We start from the raw sequence: 14,108 nt of genomic DNA on the forward strand, positions 1-14,108 counted from the left end.
AGGAGTCAATCTGTCTCTGGTAATCTATATAAGCACCTGTTTCCAGAGTAATGCAATTCTGTAATCAGGCAAAAGAAGAGAGGGGGTAAAAGCTTTCTATTTTGAGAGTCAGGGTAACAACCGGGTATGGTGCCATATGCAAATGTGTGTCTCATATACCAACTGCCCCCAAATTTTGAGGTTAGGCTTAAGAAAGCTCCTCTTTTAAGGCTCCCCCCACAACACCATAAATTAGCAAAGTAAAAACCAGTATGCATAACATGGTCTTCGGACAGACCCTAGTAGAAAGGAACAGATCTGGCAATCCCTGTATGACAGGGCTTAGTCAGCCACGGACTTTCTTCATGTGAGGGCAGATGACCAAAGGCACCACCTCACCTCTGCGGCAGCAACTTGTCCCCAGCCAAGTAGCCAGACTTGTGGACTTCCTTATTGAAGTCGCCATACTTAGACTGGACAGCATAGGAGGCCAGCAGCACAGCAGTCTCAGGTGGGCAGTAAATATCATCATTGAGAATGCCCTCTTTCACTTGCAGGAAGAACAGGCGCTGTGTGATATCCTGGATCAATTCCTCTGATACATCCTCAGGATAGAACTTGGCCCGGAACTTGAAGAGCAGGGGGCTTTCCTTCCGCACATCCTGGGCAGTCACCTGGGAGCAGCAAGGGGTTATGGGCTCTTAAAAAATAGTCTTTGGCTGTCGGGTGGTGAGAGACACTGAAAGGTCATCAAATTTGGGTAATCCCAAAGAGCCAGGTGGCAACTGTTCTGGTAATTCCGAAAAGAGAAACACTGCTTTCCCTGGGAACCTGATCCCATGTCCATAATTGCTTCTTTTTGGGGATTACTTCCTGAAATGACCTTACACCCACTGATGATCATAAGCCTTCAAGCCACCATCTGACTATATACCAACTGCCCCTAAATCTTGAGGTTAGGCTTATGAAAGCTCTTCTTTTAAGCGCCCCCAAACACCATAAATTAGCAAAGTAAAAACCAGTATGTATCACTGAGGCCTAGGAATTGGCTAGACAAGAGAACAAACTAGACTGTCTTTTAAAGCCCGAAATTGGCTCTTAACAGCAACACATTTGTCCAGCAAAAGTCTCCACTTCTTGGGAAACAAGACTCTGCCAACACAAGGTGAGGCACCTATCCCCTAGACACAATCAGAAACACAAGCCACAAGACATTGGAAAACTCCAAGGAAAAAGTTAGGAAGTTTGAGGATATTGTGATAGAGGACTGCCATGTTCCTGCAGAGACACTGCTTAGAGGTGAAGAGCTTGAATGGACTTAACTCAAATCATCTCATTTGGAGCTCAGTTGAGATAGACAATCAAGAAAGAATGGGTTAGATAGGTGATGGGTATTAAGGAAGGCACTTGTGATGAGCACCAGGTGTTGTATGTAAGCGATAAATCGCTAAATTCTACACCTGAAAATAATATTGCACTGTATGTTAACTAGCTGGAATTTAAATAAGTACTTGAGGGAAAAAAAGATGTGTTAATAAACTTATGTGTAGATGCCTATGGGAGAAAAAAAGAAAAGAAAGAGAGAAGCATCTGTATGGAGCTAACTTCCATATCAGGTGACAGGTGGAGAAGGGACAAGATAAGATTATGAGGCCTTCAACAGTCTTTCCAGTTCAAGAGTCTGTTACTCTCCTTTTAACAAACTTCCTAAAGTCCTTGAGTTTGGAAAGAAAAAATAGGATGCCAATCCCCTCTTGAAAATGCATTAATGACTATGGTATAAAACAAGTCAACGTTTTAAGACAGAGCTCCCAGGAGAAAGGGAAAGGTCTCTTTCTCCTTGGACACTGGCCATTCTCACTGTTAGAAGTCAAAGTGGGGACAGAGCAGGAGCTCTACCTTGGCTCAGTTCTCTGCCCTTATTCTGTTCTAGTGGTCAGTAGACCACCCAGTGAAAAGCACAGCCCTGGATTTGCCAGCTAGCACATGTTACCCCCTTGAATATAAATATGATGGAGGAATGAATTCCAAACCCAACAATGGGGTAAGCAGTTACCTTCTTATTGAGTTTTAGCCAAGTGGAGAAATTTTTAGTGTCCTGGTATTGCAGACCAAAGAACCAAACTTCCCTCAGGCCAATAGTTTTCACCACCTAGAAAAGAAAAAAAAAAAAAAACAGAAACAAAAAACAAAACAAAACATTGACTGAATGCCTACTTTGTGCCAGACACAGAGGACACAAAAGTGAAACTAACATGGTCCCTGATTTTAAAGGATATAAGGCGTCCAGGGTCTGGCAAGGAAATACACCTGGGCAGCAGTCAAGAAATGATGGCAGCATCTCTCTACACAAAGTACTTTTGCTAAGGTAGGAAACAGGTTTATCACTTTGGACCACTACCACACACCAATAACTCTATTCATTATCCCCTTTGATTTTCACAATAGCCCTGTAATACTTTGACAATTAGGGCCATTTTATAGATAGTGAAAGTAAGTTTCCAAGAAAAGGTTCAGTTAGTGAGTAGCAGAGTCAGGTCTGTTTGACTCCAAACCCATTCAAATCCAGTATTTACTGCCACTTCTTCCTTCTATTATGCCAGGTGCCTTTCTACTCCCAAGATGAATTAAAGGCTGGAAGTAGAAAATGTTGGCTTAACTCCTATATCTTCTTCTCTTGGGTTGCTCCATTAACTTTAGCAACTAGGAATATGCTCACACTCTTCTAACTGAATCCCATTTACAATGCCCCAAGAAAGAATGTTCAGGGAGACATAGCAGGTATTGTGATATCTATATACTCCAAAGATGTGCTGTGTCTGGGTGCTGAGATGCTTCTTTCCAGCCCTGATTAGAGGCTAGTCATGATTCCCTTTACCACCCACACAAGCTGAGAATAGAAAAGAGGGTAGAAACAGGTGAGTACCTCAGTATAGTAGCTAAGTGGCCCCTGGTGTTCTACACCTCTTGGCTAAGCAGTGGGTAGGAAAGGGAGGCCAGCCAGGAGATGGAGTTTGTTTTCCAGTCCCTGAGACCCTGACATTAGTATGTTAATGGTTCGGGCTGATAGCTGAACCCCAGCATGCCCACCACTAGAGATGGAGGCAATAAAGCTGACTCATATCCTAATGAGGTTATGCTGATGGTCTTCTTTCTTTTTTTCTTTTTTTTTTGGGGGGGGGAGTGGGCAGGGGAAGTAGGGGAGTGAGGTGAAAGAATTTACCTGGATATAGAAATTGGAAAGAAGGACCCAATATTGCTAAAGTCCCTCCTTGTGAATAAATCATATCTCCCCTCAACACATACACACACACACACACACACACACACACACACACACACACACACGCATGCGCACACACACGTACATACCTCCACTATATCCACAAAATTTCTACCATGCATCCAAAGCCAGACCCCATAGTCACTCCTAAAGCTTAAAATCTAGAGCTTTAGAGGCCCAAAGGAAAAAGTAGCACATCTCTATTAAGTACTTACTGTGTACCAGGTACTGAACAACCCTGAGATAGCTATTATCTCTATTCTATAAACGAAGAAACAAAGGCTTAAGGGGCAACCTGCCTAGAAGACATGAATAGACACTTTTCCATCCAGATGGCTAACAGACACATGAAAAGATGCTCAACATCACTTATCATCAAGGAAATACAAATCCAAACCACAATACCACCTTACACCTGTCAGAATGGCTAAAATTAACAACACAGGAAACAATAGGTGTTGGCAAGGATGTGGAGAAAGGGGGACCCTCTAGCACTGTTGGTGGGAATGTAATGCAAACTGAAGCAATCACTCTGCAGAATAGTATGGAGATTCCTAAAAAAGTTAAAAATAGAACTACACTACAATCCAGCAGTTGCACTCCTAGGTATTTACCCAAAGTATAAAAAAATACAGATTCAAAGGGGTACATGAGCCCTGATGCTTATAGCAGCATTATCAACAATAGCCAAACTATGGAAAGAGCCCAAATGTCCTTCGATGATGAACGGATTAAGAAGATGTGGTATGTGTGTGTGTAGATTGACAGATAGATAGATGATATATATATACACACATATATATGTATAGATATAGATAGAGATACAACGGAATTTTACTCAACCATCAAAAAGAATGAAATCTTGGCATTTGCAATGATGTGGATGGAGCTAGAAATATATTATGCTAAGCAAAATAAGTCAATCAGAGAAATACAAATACTATATGATTTCACTTATATGTAGAATTTTTTTTTTTTAGATTTTTTATTTATTTGTCAGAGAGAGAGAGGGCACAAGCAGGGAGAGCAGCAGGCACAGGGGGAAGCGGCTCCTCACTGAGCAAGGAGCCAGATGCGGGGCTGGATCCCAGGACCCTGGGATCATGACCTGAGCCGAAGGCAGATGCTTAACTGACTGAGCCACCCAGGCATCCCTATATGTAGAATTTAAGAAACAAAACAGATGAACATATGGGAAGGGGGAAAGAAAGGAGAGGGGGAAACAAACCACAAGAGAGAGACTGTTAACAATAGAGAACAAACAAGGTTGATGGAGGGAGGTGGGCGGGTGATGAACTAGATGGGTGATAGCTATTAAAAAGTGCAGTTGTGATGAGCACTAGGTGTTGTATGTAAGTGATGAATCACTGAATTCTTCCCCCGAAACAAATATTGCACCGTATGTTAACTAAAATTTAAGTAATTTTTTTAAAAAAATTGTACACCCCCCCAAAAAGAGGCAACCTGCCTAAAGCCATAGAGACTAGACTAGAATCTTGATGTATATGACTCCAAAACCTGTACCCTTTCTTTTCTAGCATGCTTTCTTTTATTTATTTGTTTTTTTAAAGATTTTATTTCTTTATTTGACAGAGAGAGAGCACAAGCAGGGGGAGAGGCAGAGGCAGAGAGAGAAGCAGACTCCCCGCTGAGCAGGGAGCCTGACATGGGGCTCGATCCCAGGACCCTGGAACCATGACCCGAGCCGAAGGCAGCCGCTTAACCGACTGAGCCACCCAGGCGCCCCTAGCATGCTCTCTTTTAATTCCAAGGATTCATATGAGCTTAGAAGCCCTGGGGTTCCCAAGTGACTAACTGCCTTGTCTCTCTTTTGCCCACATATCTCAGCCCTGTAATGAACTTTGATCATCTCTGCATATAGATACGGTTCCTGGCTTTCCACTAGGCTTAGTCAACAACCACTTTGGAGAGAAGCCATATCCCCAAGTCCTCAACTTTCATTGCTCACTGAGGCATGCATGATGTTCACACTTCCTTTCATAGCTTGAATCAGGTGTCAGGAAACCTGAGTGAAAGTCTCACCTCTGTCTCTAATTTGCTATGTGATCTTAAGGCAGCACATTTCCCTTAGCTTCCCCATCTATCTGGCTTCCCCATCTACTACAACTGGTGACTTAAATGGCCTCTTTCTTCCTTCAAGTTCATTCCACTAATTAGGTTATTTGTAAATGAAAAGAAATACAGTCCCATTTCCCACCTACTTCTTGCTGATTTGAATAACCAGGAACATGTTTAGAAAAGATAAGTTGTGTGTAGGGGGTGTTGAGGGAAGATTAAAAGACTTCCAGGATTCAATGGCAAGGTGAGTCCCTGAGTCTAAGTTAATAGGCAACAGGAATTGCCTATAAGTTTTAGATGGAGAACATAAAATGCTCATGTTGAAATTGATATTGGCTTTTTTTGCAGAGGATAGAGGGGGAGGGTATTAGAAAAAGATTAGAGAAGATTATTTAAAGCACCTCTTATCTCATCCTCGATCTAACTAGAGCCCAATTAACAGTTCTAAAGATTTTCCACAGGGTTGTAGAAGAATAGTGTGTCCAGATGCAATTGCTGGAGAAGTAATTCAGTCCCAGTAAGAAAGAGACACACTGAAGATGCTAAAGATGGACCATTAGGGCCAGGACACTAGGTCATGTGATGGCAGACTCAGAATAGAACTGGTAGGGCAGCAACTGGCCTCTGCCTATACCAACTGTAGAGGCTCGGCGACCCCAGAATTAAAAGGGACTAAGGCAGGTACAGACTACATAATCAGTCCTAGAGGTCCCAGGAATGAGCTCCTTAGCCTCGTTTTGCACCATGTTGTCTGTTTCACTAGAAGGATGAGTAGGGGTGTAATGAGAGGAAGATCACAGGACCAAAATAGTTCCAGGATGTGGATTATCTCTGAGGAGCAGTTGGACAAATAACAGCAAAAGTGATATTAAAAAAAAAATTTCAGGATCAGTAGCAAATTTTATCTCTCTGAGCTCTGCCTCTTCCCTTATGAACATAGAGAAATCAGATGCATATAAATTTTCCACTTCCTTAGGCTTCAGGGCTTTGGAGAGAGCAATCTCTCTCAGCCTCCACCGAAGTCCCAAAGTGAGGAAATAAGGGTGTGGAGGGAAGGAAATATGATCTAAGGTCAGAATTGAGACTGAAAAAGAACAAAGGATAAAACAGATGACCCCTAGACTCCAGGCTATAAGGAAATCTCCAATTAAGGTACACAGGGTACTGGGAATCATTTGATCAAGCAACTCTTGTCTCCACTTGGGAATGAGGCCAAGCTTTGCTTACTTCCAGCTTTGCTTCCAGCTGAGACCTCCACCCCAGACAAAAAAAGAAATCTTATTTTCTAGTGGGAGAGAGTCTCTAGGTCCTTGTTCCAGGAACAACATCTGTGGCTTCAGTGACTAGGGTCCTTCCCATTCCACTCTGAGAAATGACTCCATCTCTGATAAAATATATATATATTTTTTTCTTGGCTCCCTTTGACCCCAGACTGCCAATTTATCTGGCCTGAGCTAGCATTTCTCAAAGCTTCTATGGAAGAAATCCCTAAGCAGCAGAAAATAATAAATGCATATACCCCAGGGGACACAAAGGATAGGGAGATATAAGTAGATGGCTAAAGCCAGAATTTCTTTGAAGACTCAGGTTTAATCTTAATTACATGTGCACATTTTACAGTCTACTCCTTAAATATCTATTTTTTTTTTGTTTTTTAAGGTTTATTTATTTAAGAGAAAGCATGCACGTGCGTGCGTGACTGGGGGGAGGGGCATAGGGAGAGAATGCTCAAGCAGACTCCCAGCTGAGTGTGGAGCCCCAGGTGGGGCTGAGTCCCACAACCCATGAGACGGACAAGAGTTGGACACTCAACCAACTGAAACACCTAGGCACCCCATTGTTTTAATAATGAAATAGATAACACCTACAAGTAAAACTGATGCTCCAAGATACTAAATCAAGGGACACCTGGGTGTCTCAGTAGGTTAAGCATCTGTCTTCAGTTCAGGTCATGATCCCAGGGTCCTGGGATCGAGCGAGTCCCACATCGGGGTCCTTGCTCAGCAGGGAGCCTGCTTTTCCCTCTGTCTGCTACTGCCCCTTCTTGTGTGTGCGTGCTCTCTCTCTCTCTGACAATAAAATCTTAAAATAAAAGATACTAAATTACTAAATCAAATTCACCACACAGCTCTGTGTACTTCCTAAAACCTGCCATATACACCTACAGGAACTAGGACTTCAGTTTTTAAGACACTGGCTGTGAATTCTATTGAGCCACACAACACAAACCCTCACAACAGACTGTGAAGTATTATCGGGTCCAAGCAGCATAAACTAGAAAACTGAGGTCCAGTGAGGGGAAGAGATTTGCCTCTAAGAAAATCCTCACTAATTACTAGGAGCATTTGAATGTAAGAAAGAACCCTCTTTTGTCTCTCCTCTGCATGTGAAGGCCGCCTACATCTGAGATCTATGGAGGGAAGGGGCAATCAGGTCAATTCCAGAGCCCAGAGCCCTCCTCTCCATATCCCCCATGCATCTGAGTAAACCAACTAGTGATGTAATGAGCCACTTCAGAAGCCCAGAGCAAAATTGGGAAGCAAGGCTGGAGCTTCAAAAGGAAAACTGTGTAATGTGCAAAAATTATGTGCAAACTCCATCAATGCCCAAACACTTTAAGGCCCACTGAGATCCCATTACAGGCTTGGCAACAGCAGCATCAACCACCTACCTGAAAACAAATCAATGCACAACTGGAAAGTTCTGGTAGGGGCTGCCACCAACACTGTTTCTGCTACTCTACACTGCCTGTGTTCAAGTGGCCACCTGCTCTATAGCATAGAACACACTCAGCTAGGATTCTAAGTTTAGGGACAAATTTCCTCCACTCAGAATGGGAACAGGCAAAGAGAGGGGAGGTCACAGAAGACACAGTTGACAAAAGGCACTGGGAAAACTGCAAATGATATATGCCTTGATTCAAGCCACTATACCACTTCCTAGCTATCTAACCTTAAACAGGTCTTCCCCCCCCCCCCCCCGTAAGCCTCAATCCTTCAACTACAAGATGGGGATATTACTATTATAATAATAGATGGTAGTTATTTTATAAAATAAAAATGGAAGAAAAAGAAGAAAAGGTTGTTGTCTTCAATGCAGAATCCACAAATCCTAAAGACTTTACCAAGCCAGAAAAATCTTCCTGATTTAATGGCTCCCTTATCTGAACTCCCAGGGCAATTTCTACTACTTATTTAGCCCTTAATAAGAGCAACCAAAATTCGAGTGTCTGCTATACATCAGACACTTTACTTATTGAGGATTAAATAATACTACAAAATCTCTGAAATTAGTTTGATTACCTTTTTACTGAGAAAATTCAAGTCCTAAGAGGCTAAATGAGCCAACCAAGGTCACACAGCTAAATAGAAGAACATAATTTGAACCCAAGGCTGACACTAAATCCCATAATTTATACACTATATATCACTTCTATACACAACCTGAACTTCAAGGGTGTTTTATCCTATGTGAGAAGAGAGTTGTGTTGCATTTACTTTTCTCTGCTTCTATAGGTAAGGAACTCCATGGTCCTTAAGGACAGAGATGGTGTTTAATAGGTCTAGAGATTTTTCTTGAGACACAGTATAGACCTTCTGTCAACAGTCAATTAGTCAATGAACAAATGAATGAATGGATGCTCTGAGATTTCACCCTTCTTGTAGAGCTCAGTATCTTGAAGGGAAGAGGCAGATAGAGTTAGAGCCCCTGGCTGGGCAGGGGGTTCTCAAAAATGGAACTAATGGTGGTGGCACTGCCCCTTAGTGGCACCTAGGCAATCAAGAGCCCTCTGAAGAACCTCAGGCTTTAGAAGTAGTGACAGAATTGCTGTAGCAAAACATGTTCTCTCCACTCCCTAGCTGGGTGCACACTCATAAAGGTAGACGGAGGAACTATAGGCCACACTTCCCTTTCCCACCAGGTCTTGTGTCTCCTTGAGCTATGACCTCTCATTGTTGCCTGTTATTTATTACTGATGCCAAAGAGGGTGCTTCCTCTCCAGTCAGCTTCCTCTCTGGCTACTGGCCAGATAACTTCTGGGTTCCAGGGTGGCCCCAGAGCTTTTGTCAATTCCTTCCAAGGAGTCCAGCTCCTTCCTCCTAGGCCCCAATTCCACCAGGAGGGCCTCCTTGAATAATGGGTCTCAAAGGCCAGACAGAATGGACTTCTTCCCTTAATGACTCACTCATCAAGTTAGAGAGAGGGAAAAGATCATATCCCCCAACAGCCTGTGAATACATACCTCTGTGGATTCCCATCCAGACCTGCCTTGGCCCTGAGAGTGCCAGATGCTCAACTCCTTGTTTGAGTTCAAATCTTTTTTCCCTTTTTCACCCACGGGGTCCCAGTTCTGCCCCATCTTACCTCACAGAACATTACTGCTCCCTCCTTCCTATGACAGCCCCTCAGAAATCTCAAGACAGAGAACACATCTTACCTTAAGTCTTCTCAACCCAAACAGCCTCATTTACCCAGACAGAATACTGCAGTGGGAAAACTATAGTTTTGCAGGCAAAGCTGTATTTGAAACTCCATATTACAACTTACTAACTGCATAACCTAGAGTATGTTCTTTTACCTCTTAGAGGCAGAATCATTGCAAGGATTAAAGCATCTAGCCAAGGCTGGTCCATAGTAAGTGCTCAATAAATGATAGTTCTTAAAACAACACTGATCTTCCAGATGAGAAGTCATGAACTTACAGGCTTTCTCCCTTTCCTCTCTCCAGCCAGCATGAAAGCTTCAAGTCTCTCAAAGGTTTTGTTTGGGAAGTAGTTGCTTTCACAACTAGCATACCATCTGTCCAGGGCTCCCTACCATCTGGGCTTCCTACAGAACAACACCCACAGTACACAAACCAAACCAACATGAACAAAGAATTACCATGCTTTGTGGCTTTTTGAAGTTAATAAGCCTCTTTGTTCAAGAATTTTTCTGCCCTAGGTTCTAAATGATGCCTTCCTCACCCTCCTTCCACAGTTATCCCCCTCCAATGCAAATGAACAAAGTCCCTAGTGTTGAAGGCAGGGGATGGCATCATTTGGCTTGAGAAGGGTAATGTGTAGAACCAGGGGTCTGAGAAGGAGTCTGAGAAGAGGCTGAAGGAGCCTTTCTTCCTTTCCCTCCCCAACTCTGGGTACGTTCTTAAGACAACAGAGAGACTCAGAGGGCAAACGAGAAAGAGGGCCTGGAAAATCCATCAAGGTAACATATTCTAGACAGTATCAGACCCCCACCTCACCAGAAACTGGTAGAGAAATGGGATAATGACCCATCTGAAAGGATTCCAGCCTTTGGAAATGGGAATCCCATTTTCACTCCTGGAAGTCTGGTCACAGATGGCACATTCCCTTGGCCCATGGAGAGTCTTTGAATGCTGACAGAGTCTGTGGCCCCCCACCCAGCTATTAGATTATATATAGCATATCCCTTCTGATAACAGTGACTCCTTGTGAAGGGACATCCCTTGCATTGGAGATGGGAATGACATGTCATCATTATCTCTATGGCCTGACTTCAGGCTATGAAGTACCCTCATAATGCATTTAGCACTCCCAGTGGTGTCCTAAGTTCCAATATTCTTTTGAAGGAAATGTACATAGAGCACACTACCTCAGAGAAAATAAGTTGGTTTCCTTCTACTAGGAAGCAAAAAAAAAAAAAAAAAAAAGTGACAGAGGCCATGGGGTGCAGTGATTAGAATGCAGACTGAAATCCCAGCCAGATACTGGCTAAATACAGTAAGTTATTTAATTTCTGAGTTTCATCATTAAAATGGGGGAGAGATCACTTGCATCTTTCAGAGTTGAGAGGAAAGCTCCATATGCTAACATTTTTAGAACATCTAACAGAGTCATACCCTGCTCGCTTCTCTTTTCTACCATGTTCAGGACCAAGGATAAGATTAATTGGAGCCATCTGAGGTACAGGCTGCCAAAGTTAAACGTTGCCTCCTTTGTTATTAAAGCTGGGATCAGCCTTTGTTTGGACCTATCTTGAAGGAGCATGTAGGAGAAGAGATTCCCAAGAAGTGGGCACTGCGGTGGAAACTATTGGAAGAATTGGAAGAGGCTAAGAAACAAATAGTCTCTCCCTTACCTGGTCAAACAGCTGTTTGCCAGTGGTGTTGGGCTGGATGGCAAACTCCAGCTCTGCGTCCATGGTGGTCACACGCACATTGATCTAGGATGAGATCAAAAGAGGCGAGTTAGTTGTCTGGCTCTGTGCTTAGCAGAGCCTGGAACAAGTGTATCTGTTCAACCAAAGAAGAGGGAGCTAGGATGCTAAGAATCTGAGCAACTTAGATATTGGTGGGAAGGAAGGGAGAATATTGAAATAAACAAACAATAACCAGACCCTAGCTCCCAACCAGCTTATGAAGACAATAAACATAGACACAGAGCAATGCTTACCAAGGGGCAAACACATAAATGCAAATCAGCCTACTATCAAGAGGAAGCAAGTGCTGACTGTACTTCTTCCAGGAAGCCTTCCCCACCTACACCAGCCAGCTCTAGACCCACAGCATTCTCTTCCCACCTCTGATCCACAACCTGAATTATCTACAGTACTTGTCTTTGCAGACACAAGTTAAGGGCAAGATAAAGAACGTTGGGTTCTAAGCCTAGCACTGCAACTGTCTCAATCTATAACCTTGGATAAGTCTTATCTCCTTCCTGGAACCTAGTTCACCTCATCCGTACAACAGTAGTAATGCAGGGGCTGGGTGTCAATTACACTAGGTGATGACCATTTCAATGCTGGTGTCTATGGTTCTATATACTGACTTGCATTGTTAATACTTCTTGCATTTATGTCTCATTGCTCTCCCTAAGCACAAAAGAGAAGAGGGGCCTTAGCAAAGGTAGGTAGGTGTGGTGGCACAGAGATACTACCAAAGCCAAGTCAGCAGAGGGGAAAAGGAAAAGGGGCAGGCACCAATGAAAATAACAGGTAGCCACACACACAATTTATAGTCACTGGAAAAAGTACCCTCCGCTTTTACAAATAGACCCCCTAGCTCAGGTAAATGATAGCTGAAATTTCATCAGTGGAGATTTGTTCCTTTGGCTGAAAACTTGGTAGTAGTGGTAATAGTAGTAGCAATATGCAGTAGCTTTCATATATGGAGACTTGCTATTCACTAGGCGATTCACGTGCACTATCCCATTTAATATCAACAATCACCTTATGAAGTAGATAATGTTATCTCCACATTAGGGATGAAGAAATAAATATTTGTCTAAAGTCATATCATTAGTAAGTGGGGAAGACAGGGTTTGAATTCAGATTTAAGTCCAAACCTCAGTTTAAACCAATACACTAAACGCTTTGTACATCAAAGTGTAAAATACCCCCATGAGAAGAAATCAAAGATTAATTCTTTAACTTGTGGGACATTTTGCGTAAGTACTCTATATAGAACAGCCACAAACTGGCTTGTTATATAAGGTCATATAAAATATTTTGAAGACTATTTCATGCCCAGGGAAAGTACTTCAGTAATATTAAGCAAAGAAGGGAAAGCAACAAGATTGCATGAGCTCAATTCTATAAAAAGTATGCACAGAGAGATAATTATTGGAATCATGCCCAAGTATTAGTCAGGCTTGGTTTTAGGGTGGTGATGAGTGTGTTCTCCCTTCTTTAAATTAAAAAAAAAAAAAAACCCTAATCTACATTTTCTAAGATGCTTATATATTACTTATACTATTGGTTGGAGACTAAAAATAGAATTATCAAAAATGCAAATCCCCATGGAGTGGGTAAGACATTAAGCCTTATCAGTCTTTGACACCTCTGGGTCTTTCCTGAGCATAGGGGTCAGTTAGCGGGGAAGAGGGGGCCAAACAGCCATTTTGCCAGCTGAACAATTCTGATGAGGACCAGGCCTGGGGAACAACTTTGTAAATAAATATCACTAGGGAGTCAGGGAGGAAATCTATTTCAAGATTGACAATGGGACAGGAAAGGCCCTGAAGGCAGGAACAAGTAAGGCAAGTTACCCCAGAGGGAGACAACGGGCAAGATTAGCCACCTTGACTTGGTGTTATCCTAGGCTTCCTGCCAATCCAGTGACCGCTATAGAATGGGCCTTCATAAGGTAGTGAGAATAAGGCCCAATGGGCTGGAATTTGGCCTCAACATCTAGCCTCAAATCACCATTGAGCTGAGTCAAGGGAGACCTCAAAACACCAATGACTGAGGACATAGGAAAGAGTAGAAAAAAGCCAGTAGGGCTTTTAATACACTGGACTTCATTATCACCTCAAGGTTTCTGTCTTAACTTTGAGTTACCTCTCCAGTACCCAAAACTCAGTAGGAGTCAGAAGATGGTTAAATGAGCAGTTCTAAGCATGGAGATATAAGAAATACAGAGATCTACCATAGTGTAAAGATCCAGAGATGGGAAGATTTTATATCTTGATCTTTTTACTGTGCCATGGGCCCTTCTGGGCAGTCTGATGAAGTCTATGGACCCCCTTTCAGAATATTTGTAAAAGCATGAAATAAAGTGATACAAAGAAACCAATTATACTGAAATTGTTATAAAAATATGTGCTTTTTATGATATTAAGTAATTGCCTAGCACTGTATCTTATTTGTTATTACTATTGTAATTTCAACATTGTGTTAAGAATAGAAATATTTTGAGAAATCTACAATATAGAGAATTGAGTGATGTATTGAATTGTCAAATTACCATGTTGTACACTTGAAACTAATATAACAATGTATATCAACTATATTTTAATAATAAGTTTTT

At 42.3% G+C, this 14,108-nt stretch overlaps 1 protein-coding gene across 1 annotated transcript in view; it reads right to left on the reverse strand.

Moving 5' to 3' along the window:
• Window positions 1-14,108, reverse strand: part of MSN (moesin) — a 66,516-nt gene that overhangs the window by 12,226 nt on the left and 40,182 nt on the right. Inside the window, exons 2-4 of the mRNA XM_028126590.2 lie at window positions 11,441-11,524; window positions 2,036-2,131; window positions 379-653 (exon numbers count right to left, since the gene is read on the reverse strand). Of these exons, the coding sequence (XP_027982391.1) occupies window positions 379-653; window positions 2,036-2,131; window positions 11,441-11,524 (455 nt within the window). The remainder of the gene's footprint in view (window positions 1-378; window positions 654-2,035; window positions 2,132-11,440; window positions 11,525-14,108) is intronic.

This window comes from Eumetopias jubatus, unplaced genomic scaffold (genome assembly GCF_037043125.1).
Source record: "Eumetopias jubatus isolate StellerSeaLion01/CBP00866 unplaced genomic scaffold, mEumJub1_p1.0 scaffold_11, whole genome shotgun sequence".
NCBI classification, from domain to species: Eukaryota; Metazoa; Chordata; class Mammalia; order Carnivora; family Otariidae; genus Eumetopias; species Eumetopias jubatus.